At 41.1% G+C, this 14,528-nt stretch overlaps 1 protein-coding gene across 1 annotated transcript in view; it reads left to right on the forward strand.

The window, feature by feature from the left end:
- Nucleotides 1-502: 502 nt before the first annotated feature.
- The window catches only part of LOC101013791 (zinc finger protein 431-like), a 37,977-nt gene continuing 23,951 nt past the window's right edge, over nucleotides 503-14,528 (forward strand). The window contains 2 exon segments of the mRNA XM_031660331.1: nucleotides 503-1,102; nucleotides 2,443-2,535. Of these exon segments, the coding sequence (XP_031516191.1) occupies nucleotides 1,100-1,102; nucleotides 2,443-2,535 (96 nt within the window). The 5' untranslated portion in view covers nucleotides 503-1,099.

Genomic DNA, 14,528 nt, shown 5'->3' on the forward strand with positions numbered 1-14,528 from the left:
TGAGATCAAGAGCGTGGACAGTTCTGAAGACATAGAGTTTTATTATCCCCAACATTCTTTGTTCACTGATCTCTGAAAGAAAATGGGCAACAGGTGGCCATCACTGGTCTTCTTGTGGTTATTTTATTTCTGCTGCCCTCTGCTCTTTCCATGGCCACTATCTCTTCCACCCTCAGAACTGAAGGGAGATGTTGGTAGACAGAGGCTCTGCCTTCACCTCTGGCAGCAAAGGTTCTCTGGGGCCCTTCATCCCCCGACATCAGAGCTGCACTTCAATGTGGAAGCTTTGGTTATGTGTGGCTCCTGGGTGCCTGAAATGTTCCTGGTCTGAACTGTCATGTGCTAACACAGAGTTAGTTTCAAAGATTTCGTTTCACATATTTATATACTTTATTAATAATCACATATTTCTTACATATTAAAATGAAAATTTTTTCGTATTTTGGGTTAATTAAATTGTTACAATCAATTCAACCTGTTCCTTTTTTCTTTTAAAAGTTTGGTTACTAGAGAATTTAAAATTTACATGTGGCTCACATTTTATTTCAGAAAATTACCTCCGTTCTAAAATTTCAGCCTGCCTGCTCAAAGACCAGAAGCCGGGAAGGTCATAAAATCCGAAATTTTAAAATAATTATTATATTCTTTTCATTTGTGAATAGGTATACAGTATGTTATTCATAAATGCATGTGACTTTACACACAAGGTTAAATGCAAATACCATCTGGGGTGGGCCTGGCTCCGCTCAAGGAGGAAGCCCTGCCTAAGAAGGCTGCAGCCAAGACTGTCACTCTTTCTTCACTCAGCCCAGCATCTGATCGCATCTTCTGTCACTCAGGGCCTGAGAGGGTGGGGTTTTAAACGTTATCCAATCAGCGACGCTAGACTGGGAACCGTCCAATCAGGCACGCAGCTGGAGCGGACAGGACGGCTTCCGGGATGTGGCGGGGCCTTTGTCTCTCACTGCAGCCTGAGCTCCAGGTGTTGCCTTCATTGCTCTGTGTCCTCTGCTCCTAGAGGCCCGGCCTCTGTGACCCTGTGACCTGCAGGTATTGGGAATCCACAGCTAAGACACCGGGACCCCCTGAAAGCCTAGAAATGGTGAGAGTGCTGGGTCGGACATCCCGAGAGAAGGGGAAGGGCTGGTTGTAACCGGTGGGAAGTGGCTGTGGCGGGACTCAGGCCTCCCTGCAGTCAGCTCCGCAGTCTGCGCCCCGAGTTCTCCTTGCCCAGCTCGGCCTCAGTCCCAGCCATAAGATGGCGGCTGCGCTGACAGTCGGTACCCCGGGCGTCCTGTCACTTCCTTGTGCAGTGATTGTGCCCTGGCCTGGAGCCCTCTCTGGGCAGCTCTGCCCCCGCAGCGCCGCATCTTTCCCAGATTGTGCAGGGACCACGGGAGGGTCTTTAGGGGACAATTCCGACTTGGGGTGCGGGTTCATGAATGGGAAGAGCTTTGTTCCGTGGGGCTCCCGGTTCCTCTTGCCTTCTGTTAGAAATATATGAGAGTCACTACAAAAACATTAAATAATATAATCAAAGAGTGATTCAAAAATTGTGAAGCTCCCAGCTGTGGTTTGTAATTTGTGGTTCATGGGCGGGGCTTGAAAAGACTTTTATAAAAAGCATGATGAAGAAAACCAAATTCAGTAATTGGTTAGGTAGAGTTACATAGTTTCTTAATTTGTACAATAAAAGTGAAAATTTCCTGATTGTGTAATCAGAGGTTAATTGGCAGTTTATAGTTGGTTAAGGCTGAATTTTGTTTCTCTCAATGCAGTAATGTACTAAAAAATGCACTTCAGTTAGATTTTTTTTTGAGTAGGAACCCAGAGACTAGAGACACCTCAGTCTAATTGCCTGCCTTTTAATTATTTTCACAGTCCACAGGGAGCTGATTTTCCGCTGCATTTTTCACCTATGTCCCAAGCAGGTTCTTAAGTCTAACCGCCATTCCCCATTTCTCCAGCATCACTGGCTTGCAGTAAGATACTAAATTTCCAGTTCCTTCTGGCGTTTCCAAATGCCAGCTTTTCCTCCCTAATTCACGTTATCGCCTATTTGTCTTTTAGTGTACTTTTCTATACCGTATTTTAATTAATTATTGTTTGACAAAGCATTAAATGACGCTTTTTAAAAGGTTTGTTATCTGTAAATATTTCCCATGAGAAGAAAGCAAAGAATAATCCCCTGACACTGTACTGTAAAAGCTCTCTGTGCCTCTTCTCCTTGAATCTTCTCTAGGCACAGAGATCTTGTCAGAATGTTTTTAGGTCAAGGTTTTCCTTTGGAAACTTTATGGGGTGATGTGTCCTTAGGAACCTTTTAGTTTTTTTCTGGTCATGGATTTCAGTACTGTCTGGGGATAAACCAAGATATCCACTGTGGTTATGTCAGCTAAAGTGCCTAGTGAGTATCAGCTTCTGGTTTATTTTCTTCCATAGGAAGACCTGAGGTCTGGAGTGTATCCTCTCAAGGGAGCAAGTGGATGCCCTGCGGCTGAGAGGAATCTTCTGGTGTACTCTTATTTTGAAAAGGTAACCTCTTGAGACATTAAAATTGTCTACACCCAACCCAGCTTTCATTTCTTGGGGACACATTGCTGGTCAGCCAATCAGATGCTGGAGCTGAGAGGAAAACCCAGAAATAATTTCTGCCCCCTGGATTGTCTAAGGGGGCAGAAAGATAATGCAATAAATATAGTGGAAGAAAAATAGTGTTAAAAAGTGAAAAATTTGTGGCAGATAAAATAGTATTCCAAAAGACCAGAAAAAAACAAAACAAACAGAAAAAAAACTTGACTCTAGTGAGATGGTGTAAGAATTTGCAAAGTAAAATACCTCTGGAGCAGTCTCTGAGAAATACTGCAGTGTCTCCTGAATGGGTGGTTCATGAGCACATAAGTGAGTCGGAGTGGGTGGAAGAATCTCTCAAGCGATTGAGTGGCCCGACTTGAAACATGAGTCAGACACGCATTTGTTTTTTAATCAGCACTGCCACTCCCTGGGTTTGTCACCTTGAAAATATTTGGTTACTTATTTTGACCTCACTTTTTTAGCTGTAAATTGCATTATATTAGTAGGGCTTGAAAGGTAGGACATTTTTTTTTTTTTTTAAACAGAGTTTCACTCTTGCTGCCCAGGCTGGAGTGCAGTGGCTTGATCTTGGCTCACTGCAACCTCCACCTCCCAGGTTCAAGCAATTCTCCTACCTCATCCTCCTAAGTAGCTGAGATTACAGGCACACACCACCACACCCAGCTAATTTTTTGTATTTTTTTAGTAGAGACGGGGTTTCACCATGTTGGCCAGGCTGGTCTCGAACTCCTGACCTCAGATAATCTGCCTGCCTCGGCCTCCTCAAGTGCTGGGATTACAGGCATGAGCCACTGTGCCTGGCAGGTAGGAAAATATTTATAAAGTGCATAAAAGAGGTGGGTTTAAAAAAAATTAATATCTAATTTTATATTCCATTTGTTAAAAATTCTCATTTACCTTTTTCTTTCCCAGAGTGAGTTTTGTACAGGTTTTCTCAGGTGTGTTTTTTTTTTATGGCTGGGTGCATTCAAACAGAATTCCAAGGCTTAGCTTTTAGAATGCTAGCTACCAAGGAAAAGAATAGGGGAAAATCTCTATTCTATTTTGACTGTAGAGAATGAATACATTTCCATGAGATAATATGGTAGATAATTGGTGAGTTACATAGATTCGTGAAAATAATCAGTTCCTCTTTTTGCAGGGTAAATTTGTGACAGTGAGTATCTCTATTAAAATCCTGTTATCTTGATTTCTGAGTTTCATGCTAAATTTTATGAGATGAAACTTGGTGTCACCTAGAAGTGTTCCCGTATGACTAATTGTTTACTATGTGGTTTTTAATGAAAACAATAAAATAATAGATATGTTGTCTGAAAGGAATAGATACTTTTGCTTTTCTTATTGAGGTACAAAATGTAAGTACCTTAAAATTTCCTTCCCTGTGTTTGAGTAATTTTGCTGGATTTTTCAAACACATAATTTCAAAAACCAAGTGAGTAACTCTAACATGGAAATTAAAGCTTGAGCCCAGTGACTAAGAGCTAAGGCTAATATTGAGGCTGCAAAAGGAGGTTATTAAAGACCCACCTACGCGGTGGCTCACGCCTGTAATCCCAGCATTTTGGGAGGCCAAGGTGGGTGGATCACGAGGTCAGGAAATCAAGACCATCCTGGCTAACACAGTGAAACCCCGTCTCTACTAAAAATACTAAAAAATTAGCCGGGCTGAGGCTGAGGCAGGAGAATGGCCTGAACCTGGGAGGCGGAGCTAGCAGTGAACCAAGATCGCGCCACTGCTCTCCAGCCTGGGCGACAGAGCGAGACTCCATCTAAAAAAAAACAAAGAAACAAATAAAGGCCATTGTAGTTTTTTTCTGGGTAGCCTCCCCTGCAGATGTCCAGCCTGCTCACCCTAGCCATGGAAGAAGCCTTTCTGCTGACACAACCCTGGAAAGCTGGGGACCCACAGGCAAAGGCAGTTAGGGTTAAGATGAAAGGGGACTGACAGGGTCTTACTGATGATGTTGTTACTGTTTTGAGGCAGTTTCTAGACTTGGATATCAAACAAAGTTAGATTTATGTTAAAAAAAAAATTGAATTCCAAAAGAGTATTGCAACAGGAAGAAGTACCAATTATAAAAACTTTTAAGTATTGGAAAGTTTAGGCTGACAAGGGCTTCCTTTCCTAGGGAGGAGCAAACAAGATTAGAGAGAAGGTGGGAGGGGAATGGCAAATGAAGGGTGAAAAATCAGATTTTAGATCAGAGAATGTTTTGCCATGAAATCAGCATGTTCTTAGAAGGACATAAAATTAGGTTGTATGTTGACTCAGACTGAGGATAGTTCAAAGTTCTGGAGCCTGTGAAAAATTTTATTTAGCCCACTGAAGACAAATTTAGCTGATTCTTTTAATTGGAAAAAGAGGAAAATGTGCAGAGTTCTTACCGGAAAGAGGTCCCAATCTAAGCCCCCCAAGAGGGTTCTTGGATTTTGCTCAAGAAAAAATTCAGGGTGAGTCCATAGAGTAAAGTAAAAGGAAGTATTAAGAAATCTCAAGGTCAGAAGTTTGAGACCAGCCTGATCAACATGGTGAAACCCCATCTCTACTAAAAATGTAAAAATTAGCCAGGCTTGGTGATGCACACCTGTAATCCCAGATACTCAGGAGACTGAGGCAAAATAATCACTTGAACCCAGGAGGCAGAGGTTGCAGTGAGCTGAGATCATGCCACTGCACTCCAGCCTGGGTGACAGAGTGAGACTGTCTCAAAAAAAAAGGAAAAAAAAAGAGAAGAAAGTAAAGGAATAAAAGAGTGGCTTACTCTATAGGCAGAGCAGCCCAAGGGCTGCTGTTTGCACATTTTTGTGGTTATTTCTTGATTATATGCTAAACAAGGGGTGGGTTATTTATGCCTCCCAATTTTAGACTATATAGGATAACTTCCTAATGTTTCCATGGTATTTGTATGCTGTCATGACACTTGTGGGAGTGGTAGCAGTGAGGGCAATCAGAGGTCACTCTCGTCACATCTTGGTTTTGGTGGGTTTTATTTGACTTCTTTATTGCAACCTGTTTTATACACAAGGTCTTTATGACTTGTATCTTGTGCTGACCTTCTATCCTATCCTGTTACTTAGAATGCCTCACGATCCAGGAATGCAGCCCATGTAGTCTCAGCCCTATTTTACCCAGCCCCTATTCAAGATAGATTTGCTCTGGTTCCTCTGACATCTCCCCCGTCTTTTTCACAGGGGCGCACTTAATCCTAAGGGTTGTAGAGGGATGAAGATCCATGTTCTGTAACTGCTTCATGCTGAATAGGGGTGATAATATTTTTACCTAACTAGTCAGAGTTTTCTTGACCCTGAACAAAACAAAGGATCAGTGACATTTTATGTGAAGTCAGAAAATATTACTTTAGTCTTCTATTAGTTCCGTCCATTCAGTTAATTCCTGTTCTGTTTGATAGTCATGAACATTCCAGTTCTCTATGACTACTGTAAGTTTTTTCTCTATTCTATTGTCACAGTTTCTAAAGTTATCACAAACTTGCATTTAAGGACGTCTGTTGCTCGGTGCAGTGGCTCATGCCTGTAATCTCAGCACTTTGGGAGGCCGAGGCAGGTGGATTATATGAGGTCAGGAGTTCAAGACCAGCCTGACCAACATGGTGAAACCCTGTCTCTACTAAAAATATGTATTAAAAAAAAATAGCTGGACGTGGGGTGGACGCCTGTAATCCCAGCCTAGTTGGGAGGCTGAGGCAAGAGAATTACTCAAACCTGGGAGGCAGAGGTTGCAGTGAGCTGAGATTGCTTCATTGCACTCCAGCCTGGGCAACAGAGCAAGACTCCATCTCGAAAGAAAAAAAAAATAGAACATCTGTCAAAGTTAACTATGAATCATCTTTTGAAGAGTATCAACACAAGATAATTGTCTGGCTGACAAAGTCTTAGGGCAGTCACAGTGAAAAACAAACAAAAAGAAAACCCATGATTGATAAGGAAATTTGGTTAGCTCTGTGTCATACAATAATTTTATGTAATGATTGTGATTATTAATGATGTTTTACCATGAAGTCAGGATGTTCTTAGAAGAGACATAAAATAATGTTGTATTTTGACTCAGACTGAGGATAGTTATATTATCATATTAGTTACATTAGTCATATTAGAATTACAGGAGTTTTCCTTAATTTTGGAACACATACCAATAACATATTTACACAAACATAGTCCAAAAATAGTCAAACATGATTTCACATTTGACAGTCTTTTCTGTGTGATTTTTATGCTAAATGAGCCAAATTTTTACCATTATATTTGTGTATTATTTATGTCAAACCCAATTCTTAATGAATCTTTTTAAATTTTTTTTTTTTTTTTTTTTATACTGAGTCTCGCCCTGTTGCCCAGGCTGGAGTGCTATGGCATGATCTCAGCTCACTGGAACCTCTGCCTCCTGGGTTCAAGCGATTCTCCTGCCTCAGCCTCTTGAGTAGCTGGATTACAGGCGTACACCACAACAGCCGGCTAATTTTTTTGTATCTTTAGTAGAGACTGGTTTCACCATGTTGGCCAGGCTGGTCTTGAACTCCTGACCTTGTGATCAGCCCACCTTGTCCTCCCAAAGTGCTGAGATTACAGGCATGAGCCACCATGCACAGCCTCTTAATGAATCTTTATAGACAAATCTAATTTTAATGTTTGACCATAAGGTAATATTCTCATAAACCTTGTATAACTCTTCACAAAGTCCTTGTTGTTAAAGAGTAGATCAGTGCTTTAAGAGAAACCTGTCATTTTTATCTCAATGTTCAGTTTCTAGAAAAACTGAATAATATCCATTTAACTTTAGTCAGTATGTTCACACACAGAATTGATTTTGCAATGAAATTTTAGCAAATCTTCCACAGTTTGTTTAAACCTTCAGTTTTATTCTATCTAATTAAAAACATTCCTTTAACCTTTTAATCTAGGCAAAAAAAAAATCCACATTTCCGTGTCTTCTTATAACCTTTTATCAAAAACATATTTCACTTTCTCTGAATTCCTTACATGTAAAACTGTTTTTTAGTAGTCAAAGTTACATGTTACAATGTTAACTCTTAGCAACTTTTACTTTTGATGAAACCCTTGGTAAGTAAGGGATTTTAATTACATACTAGGCGTGGAGTCTAGGACACAGACACAAGTGTAATAAGGTCTGACTCCAGTGTATTAATCGTTAGGGGGTGTGGCTAACTTGATGTGTACCAGGCCTTACCTAGCTATAAAGCAGACAGGTTGTACAGTGAACAGTCATAGTAGCATTTTGAGAAGTCTTTAAGAGGCCTAATAACCTTTAAATTGTACAACATTTCTTGCATAAATTTCCTTTAGTGAATTATTTCATAACTTATACAGACCATCTACAATATGCTTGGGCTTTCTGATTTGTCCTAAACATTCCTCTTTTTAAATAACCAGTCATTTTATTTTAGGTTAATAATTGACTGTACAACATCTTTTCTTATATGAAATGTCTTTTCTTTATAGCCTTTGTATATTTAGGGGGCATGGCTATTTCCATATGTCCCAAGGCCTTATTTAGAATCTACTGGCTTCAAGATAGGTGAATTGAACAATTTTTAAAAGTCAAAGAACCAATTTATGACCTTTATGTATTTGGTAAATCTAATATGTGACCTATATAATTTAGATCAAATGTTTATATTTTGAAGACATTTTTGTTTTCCCAATGATCTTTAAAACTGTTTTTATATCCAAAAGATTACTTGTCACATGAACTAAAAGGTGTTACACTTTTTACTTTTCTGACAAAATATTTGATTTAAGCTCTTATTATTTTTAAACCAATTAATCAGAGTTCTTTCATATCACACACACAACACATGTAAATACAAAGACAGAAGATTCAGTAGTTGTAAAGTTTTTCTTTGTTTCTTTTTTTTTTTTTTGAAGGAAAGTTTGTATTATTTTAATTATTTTTATGTGTAGAAAACTCAACAGTGTACATTTAACCCAGTTTAGTGGCAAGTTCTTTAGACTTTGCCTTTTTGGGTGTGGCGATCTGAGCCACCGACTTGAGACCCAGAACCTTTCCTCCCCAGTGATGGCAGATCTCATCCTATCTGTCATTGTAATTGGTCCTGATAGCTTCCGCCAGCTTAGCCAAAGCACCTTTGTCTTCTCAGTTAACCTGTGTGAAGACGACAGTGGTGCAGGTCTTCCTGTGGACTAGACGTCCCAGTCTTACCTTCCCCTTGATAATGCAGTAAGAGACTCCCATTTTACGACACAGGGCAGGCAAGAAGACAACTAGCTCGATGGGATCCACGTCAGGTGCAGTCACTACCAGCTGAGCTTTCTTTTTCTCCACCAAGGTGGTGATAGTGTTAACTCCTGCTTGAAGGACAGGTGGTCTTAATGGGGATGTCCCCTTTGCTAGCAGCTTTCTTCTCGTCCTGGGCCAACAGCCTCTGCTTCTCCTCTTGCTTTGTCTCTGGTCTGTACTTGTAGGCCAGCTTAAGCAGCTGAGTAGCTGTTTGGTGGTCCAGGGCCTGGGTGAACTGGTTAATTGCAGAAGAACACTTCTAGCCACTTATAGAGGATGGCTCTCTGCTGCTGCAACCTCATATAGGGGGGCCATTTTGGGTGAGGCCCCTTTTGGGCTGGATGTCCTGCCGAGTGCCACAATTCTTAGGCCTTTTCCCAAACAGGAAATTCACCACTTTCTTGGCCTCCTGCTTGTTCATAACAGCAGGGGCTGGAGCCTCCTTCTTCCCCTAGGCCTTCTTTCCTTTCGGCATCTTGGGTCGGAGGAGGAGAGCTTCTTTGTCAGTTTCTTAATTGGGTTACTAATTTCAGGGTGGAGCCCAGGGCCAGGAAAGCAAGTAGTTTTTATGGCCTAATAAGTAAACAGAGCTGGAAAACAAAACAGATCCCCCTAAATTAAGGGTACCATTTTTACATCAGATCTTGGATCTAAAAAGAAGAGAGTTAGTTCATTCCAAAGGAAGTCTTACTTCTCAGTAGGGGGTGGGGATACCTCCCTATTTCCTGGGCCTGGCCATCTCTGACTCCTTTAAGCAGTATTTTGTCATTCTTGTTATAAAAATCTTTCACCTCCCTGGTTAGCTGTATTCCTAGATATTCCATTCTTTTTGTGGCAATTGTGAATGGGATTATGTTTTTGATTTGGTTTTCGGCTTGGTTATTGTTAATGTAAAGGGATGCTATTGATTTAGTATCCTGAAACTTTGCTGAAGTTGTTTATCAGTTTAAAGAGCTTTTTGCTGAGACTTTAGGGTTTTTGAAGATATGGAATCTTGTCATCTGAACATAAGGATAGTTTGACTTCCTCTCTTCCTTTACTGAATGCCTTTTATTTTAATCTTTTTCCTGATTGCTGTGGCCAGGACTTCCAATTCTATGTAGAATTGGAGTTTTGAGGGAAGGCATTCTTGTCTTGTGCCAGTTTTCAAGGAGGAATGCTAGCTTGTGTCCATTCAGTATGTTGGCTGTAAGTTTGTCATAGATGACTCATTATTTTGAAGTATGTACCTTCAATGCCTAGTTTGTTGAGGGTTTTAAACATGAAGGATGTTAAATTTTTTTGAAAACTTTTTTAGCATCTATTGAGATAATCTTGTGGGTTTTGTCTTTAGTTCTGTTTATATGATGAATAACATTCATTAATTGTTGTGTGTCGAAACAACGTTGCATACCAGAGATACAGCCTACTTGATCACACTGGATTGACTTTTTGATGTTCTCCTGGATTTAGTTTGCCAGTATTTTGTTAAGAATGTTTTCTTCAATGTTCGTCAAGGATATTGACCTGAAATTTTCTATTTTTTGTTTTATCTCTGCCAGGTTTTGGTTTCAGAATGATGCTATTCTTTTTTTTTTTTTTTTTTTTTTTTAGGAGGCAGAGTCTCACTCTGTTGCCATGCTGGAGTGCAGTGGCACAATCTCTGCTTACTGCAACCTCTGCCTCCTGAGCTCAAGCGATTCTCCAGCCTCACCCTCACAAGTTGCTGGGACTACAGGCCTGGGCCACCACGCCCAGGTAATTTTTGTATTTTTAGTAGAGACGGAGTTTCACCATGTTGGCCAGGATGGTCTCAATCCCTTGACCTCATGATCTGCCCGCCTCGCCTTTCAAAGTGCTGGGATTACAGGCATGAGCCACTGCACCTGGCTGATGCTATTCTTATATAATGAGTTGAAAAGGAGTCCCTTTTACTCAGTATTTTAAAATAATTTTGGTAGAATTGACATCAGCTCTTTGTACATCTGGTAGAATTCAGCTGCAAATTTGCCTGGTCCTGTTCTTTTTTTGGTTATTAGGCTATTTATTACTAATTCAATTTTGAAACTTGTTGGCTTATTCAGGGATTCTGTTTTGTTGCTGTTGTTATTGTTCAGTCTTTGGAGGATGTATCTTTGCTGCAAGGTTACAGTCCTCAAGCGTGGCCCAAATGAACTCTCTACTTATATTCATGTTGCCTCAGCTTTTTTTTTTTTTTTTAGGTAGACATATTACTCACAGCGTGCTAGAACAGCCTCTATGAGGAGGTTTTTCCTTTGTATTGTACTTGAGGTAACACCCACGGATGCAAGCCAGGTTGATCCCACCTAGAATCTGCACATAACATTGGCTTCTGGCCTGAGATTCCCAAAGACAGGGCCAGACTTTGAATTGAGAATATACAGAAAACCGGGCCGGCTGTGGCCTGCCTGTAATCCCAGCACTTTGGGAGGCTGAGACGGGTGGATCACGAAGTTCAGAGATCGGTAATCTATCCTGCCAACATCGTGGTCCTCTACTAAAATACAAAAAAAATGCCTGACCAGTGGCATGCCTGTTCCCAGCTACTCCCTCGAGGCTGAGGCAGGAGAATGGCGGAACCTGGGAGGCGGGCTTGCAGCTGAGATCCCGCCACTGCACTCCAGCCGCACAGAGCTGTGACCCGCCTCAAAAAAAAAAAAAAAAAAAAAGAGAGAATATACAGAAAACCAACAGGAGGCATTTTCTGCATTGTGAGATGTCAACATAGACATCTGAAACCCCCCTTTGAGAGTGTGGCTTTTTAAGTTTTTTAGATCTTGTTCAGTGACCTGTTACTGTTATGTGAGAGGCTCCAGGTATAAAGAGAGTCTGATGACAGAATCTTTAAGTGTAAACAAGCATCTTAAGAGTAAGAGATCAAGGCCACAAAATATCCAGAGCCGTGATAACCACAACTATACCTACCTGTAAAATGTCATGCTGGAACAGAATATTCTTGTCCTTCCTCTTACCCAAAAGTGAATGAATCAGGATAGGTGATCCAGGTTCTGGAGCTCCACCAGAGCAGTTCCATTTTCTATTTAGAATCAGCCTGAGTCTCTCCATCCTGGCTTATCAGTAGGCCCTCAGCTTTGGATCACTAAGAACCCTCTCACAATCACCTAGGCATCTTTGAGACATTTAAGGATGTCCAGGGCAGAACTGTGTCAGGCTGACAAGAGTGAATAATTCTGCTTCTCTCAGTATAAGAGAAAGAAGTAATCCTGTGTTTTTTGCTCCCCTCATGCAAGAGGTAACTTTAGTTGGTACCAAGATGAGAGTTTCTCCAGTTTCCTGGTACTTAGGTGAAAGACAAAGAGGAGGTCTGGTGACTCAAACAAATAAACTAATTGCTTCCATTACATATGATCATTCAAAACAAAGATGAGCCAGGTGCGGTGGCTCATGCCTGTAATCCCAGCACTTTGGGAGGCCAAGGTGGGTGGATCACGAGGTCAAGATATCAAGACCATCCTGGCCAACATGGTGAAACCCTGTCTTTACTAAAAATACAAAAATTAGCTGTGCTTGGTGGCACGTGCCTATAGTCCCAGCTACTCAGGAGGCTGAGGCAAGAGAGTCTCTTGAACCTGGGAGGCGGAGGTTGCAGTGAGCTGAGATCATGCCACTGAACTCCAGCCTGGTGACACCGCAAGGCTCCGTCTCAAAAAAAAAAAAAAAAAAAAAAATAGATGAAGCGGTCATGATCCTTATCATCCAGGAACTTTTAGTCTAGACTAGCAACTGGGTACATGGTTGAAGTAAACATCATATGGTTAGTATAATGAATAGATGTGTACAAAAAAACTTGAGCTTTATTTGGGCCACTTTTTAAATATTGTTGTGACTTCTGATATCACTTGAAGGGATATTTATGGACAGGAAAATTGTTATTATTGTTTGTGTTTCTTTTACCTTGCTATGAATACATATGTATCATCTGATAAAATTATCCTAGAAAACCTTGAGAGATTTAAGTTGCTTACTATTATATGTTATAACATTGACAGGGCAGATTAAAATTACATGAACTCTGGGATTTTAGTTTATCTTAGGTAAGCTTAGGAAAAACTGAACTGGAAATACCCTAGTGACATAGAGAACAGAGTTCTACAGAGGGTCCACTGCCTAACTCAGGTCTGTTTGTTTAAGATGGAGTTTTGCTCTTATTGCCCAGGCTGGAGTGCAATGGCACAATCTGGGCTCACTGCAACCTCCACCTCCCAGGTTCAAGTGATTCTCCTGCCTCATTCTCCCGAGTAGCTGGAATTACAGGCTTGCACCACCACACCCGGCTAATTTTTGTATTTTTAGCAGAGACGAGTTTTCTCCATGTTGGTAAGACTGGTCTCGAACTCCCAACCTCAGGTGATTTTCCTGCCTATGGCTCCCAACGTGTTGGGGTTACAGGCATGAGCCACTGCACCGAGCCTTCACCCCTTGTTTTTTGTTTTTGTTTTTTTTTTGAGTTGGAGTCTTTCTCTTGTTTCCCAGGCTGGAGTATAGTGGTGCAATCTCGGCTCACTGCAACCTCCGCCTCCCAGGTTCAAGTGATTCTTGTGCCTCAGCCTCCCAAGTAACTGGGATTACAGGTGCCCGCCACCACACCAAGCTAATTTTGTGTGTGTGTGTGTGTGTGTTTTCTTGAGATGGAGTCTTGCTCTGTCGCTCAGGCTGGAATGCAGTAGCATGATCTTGGCTCACTGTAACCTCCACCTACAGGGTTCAAGTGATTCTCCTGCCACAGCCTCCTGAGTAGCTGGGATTACGGGTGCCCACAACCATGCCCGTCTAATTTTTGTATATTTAGTAGAGACGGATTTTCACCATGTTGGACAGGCCGGTTTTGAACTCCTGACGTCAGGTGATCCACCTGCCTCACCCTCCCAAAGTAATGGGATTACAGGCATGAGCCACTGTACCCGGCAATTTTTGTATTTTTAGTGGAGATAGGGTTTCACCATTTTGGCCGGACTGGTCTTGAACTCCTGACCTCAGGTGATCCACCCACCTCAGCCTCCCAAAGTGCTGGGATTACAGGCATGACCACCACACCCGACCAGATTCACCCTTTTTGGAGCCCTTATTTAGGTCTGGCCCCACCTTGGAGTCTTGCCTCACAAAACTGATTTGAAATGAGAGATTTTGCTGGTGAATCCTGCTGCCTTTCTAGAGCTGGTGCTCAACATTTCAGAAACCCGAAAGCAGGTAAACGAGAAAAATAAACTGTATATTTTAGGATCCTAATTTTTAAATTTTGTGTTAAAAACCAGTGCTTAGAGAAATATTCCATTTAGCAACTTGTTTTCTATTCCTGCAGATCCAGTAGTTGTTCCACAAGTCACAAAAAAGTAAATATAAACACCTTAAAATTTCTCTAAACTACATTAAATTCTCTCATTCCGTATCCCTCCTGTCTATATTTAGCTTTTATTCTATACATTTTATTTTTAAAAATGACAGAGAAACAGATGAAGAAATAAAAATGCTGAACCCTTTATCTAAATCCTGGGAATTATTGAACACTTAGTACCAACTCCCAGGGTGTTGTGAGGATTAAGTCACATACTGTGTTATTCCCCACACAGTGCTTTGTAACATACTCTTGAGCAGATAGTACCTGCTTAATAAACATTGCATTATTACATGTTTACGT

The sequence above is a fragment of the Papio anubis genome, chromosome 20, assembly GCF_008728515.1.
Source record: "Papio anubis isolate 15944 chromosome 20, Panubis1.0, whole genome shotgun sequence".
Lineage (NCBI taxonomy): Eukaryota > Metazoa > Chordata > Mammalia > Primates > Cercopithecidae > Papio > Papio anubis.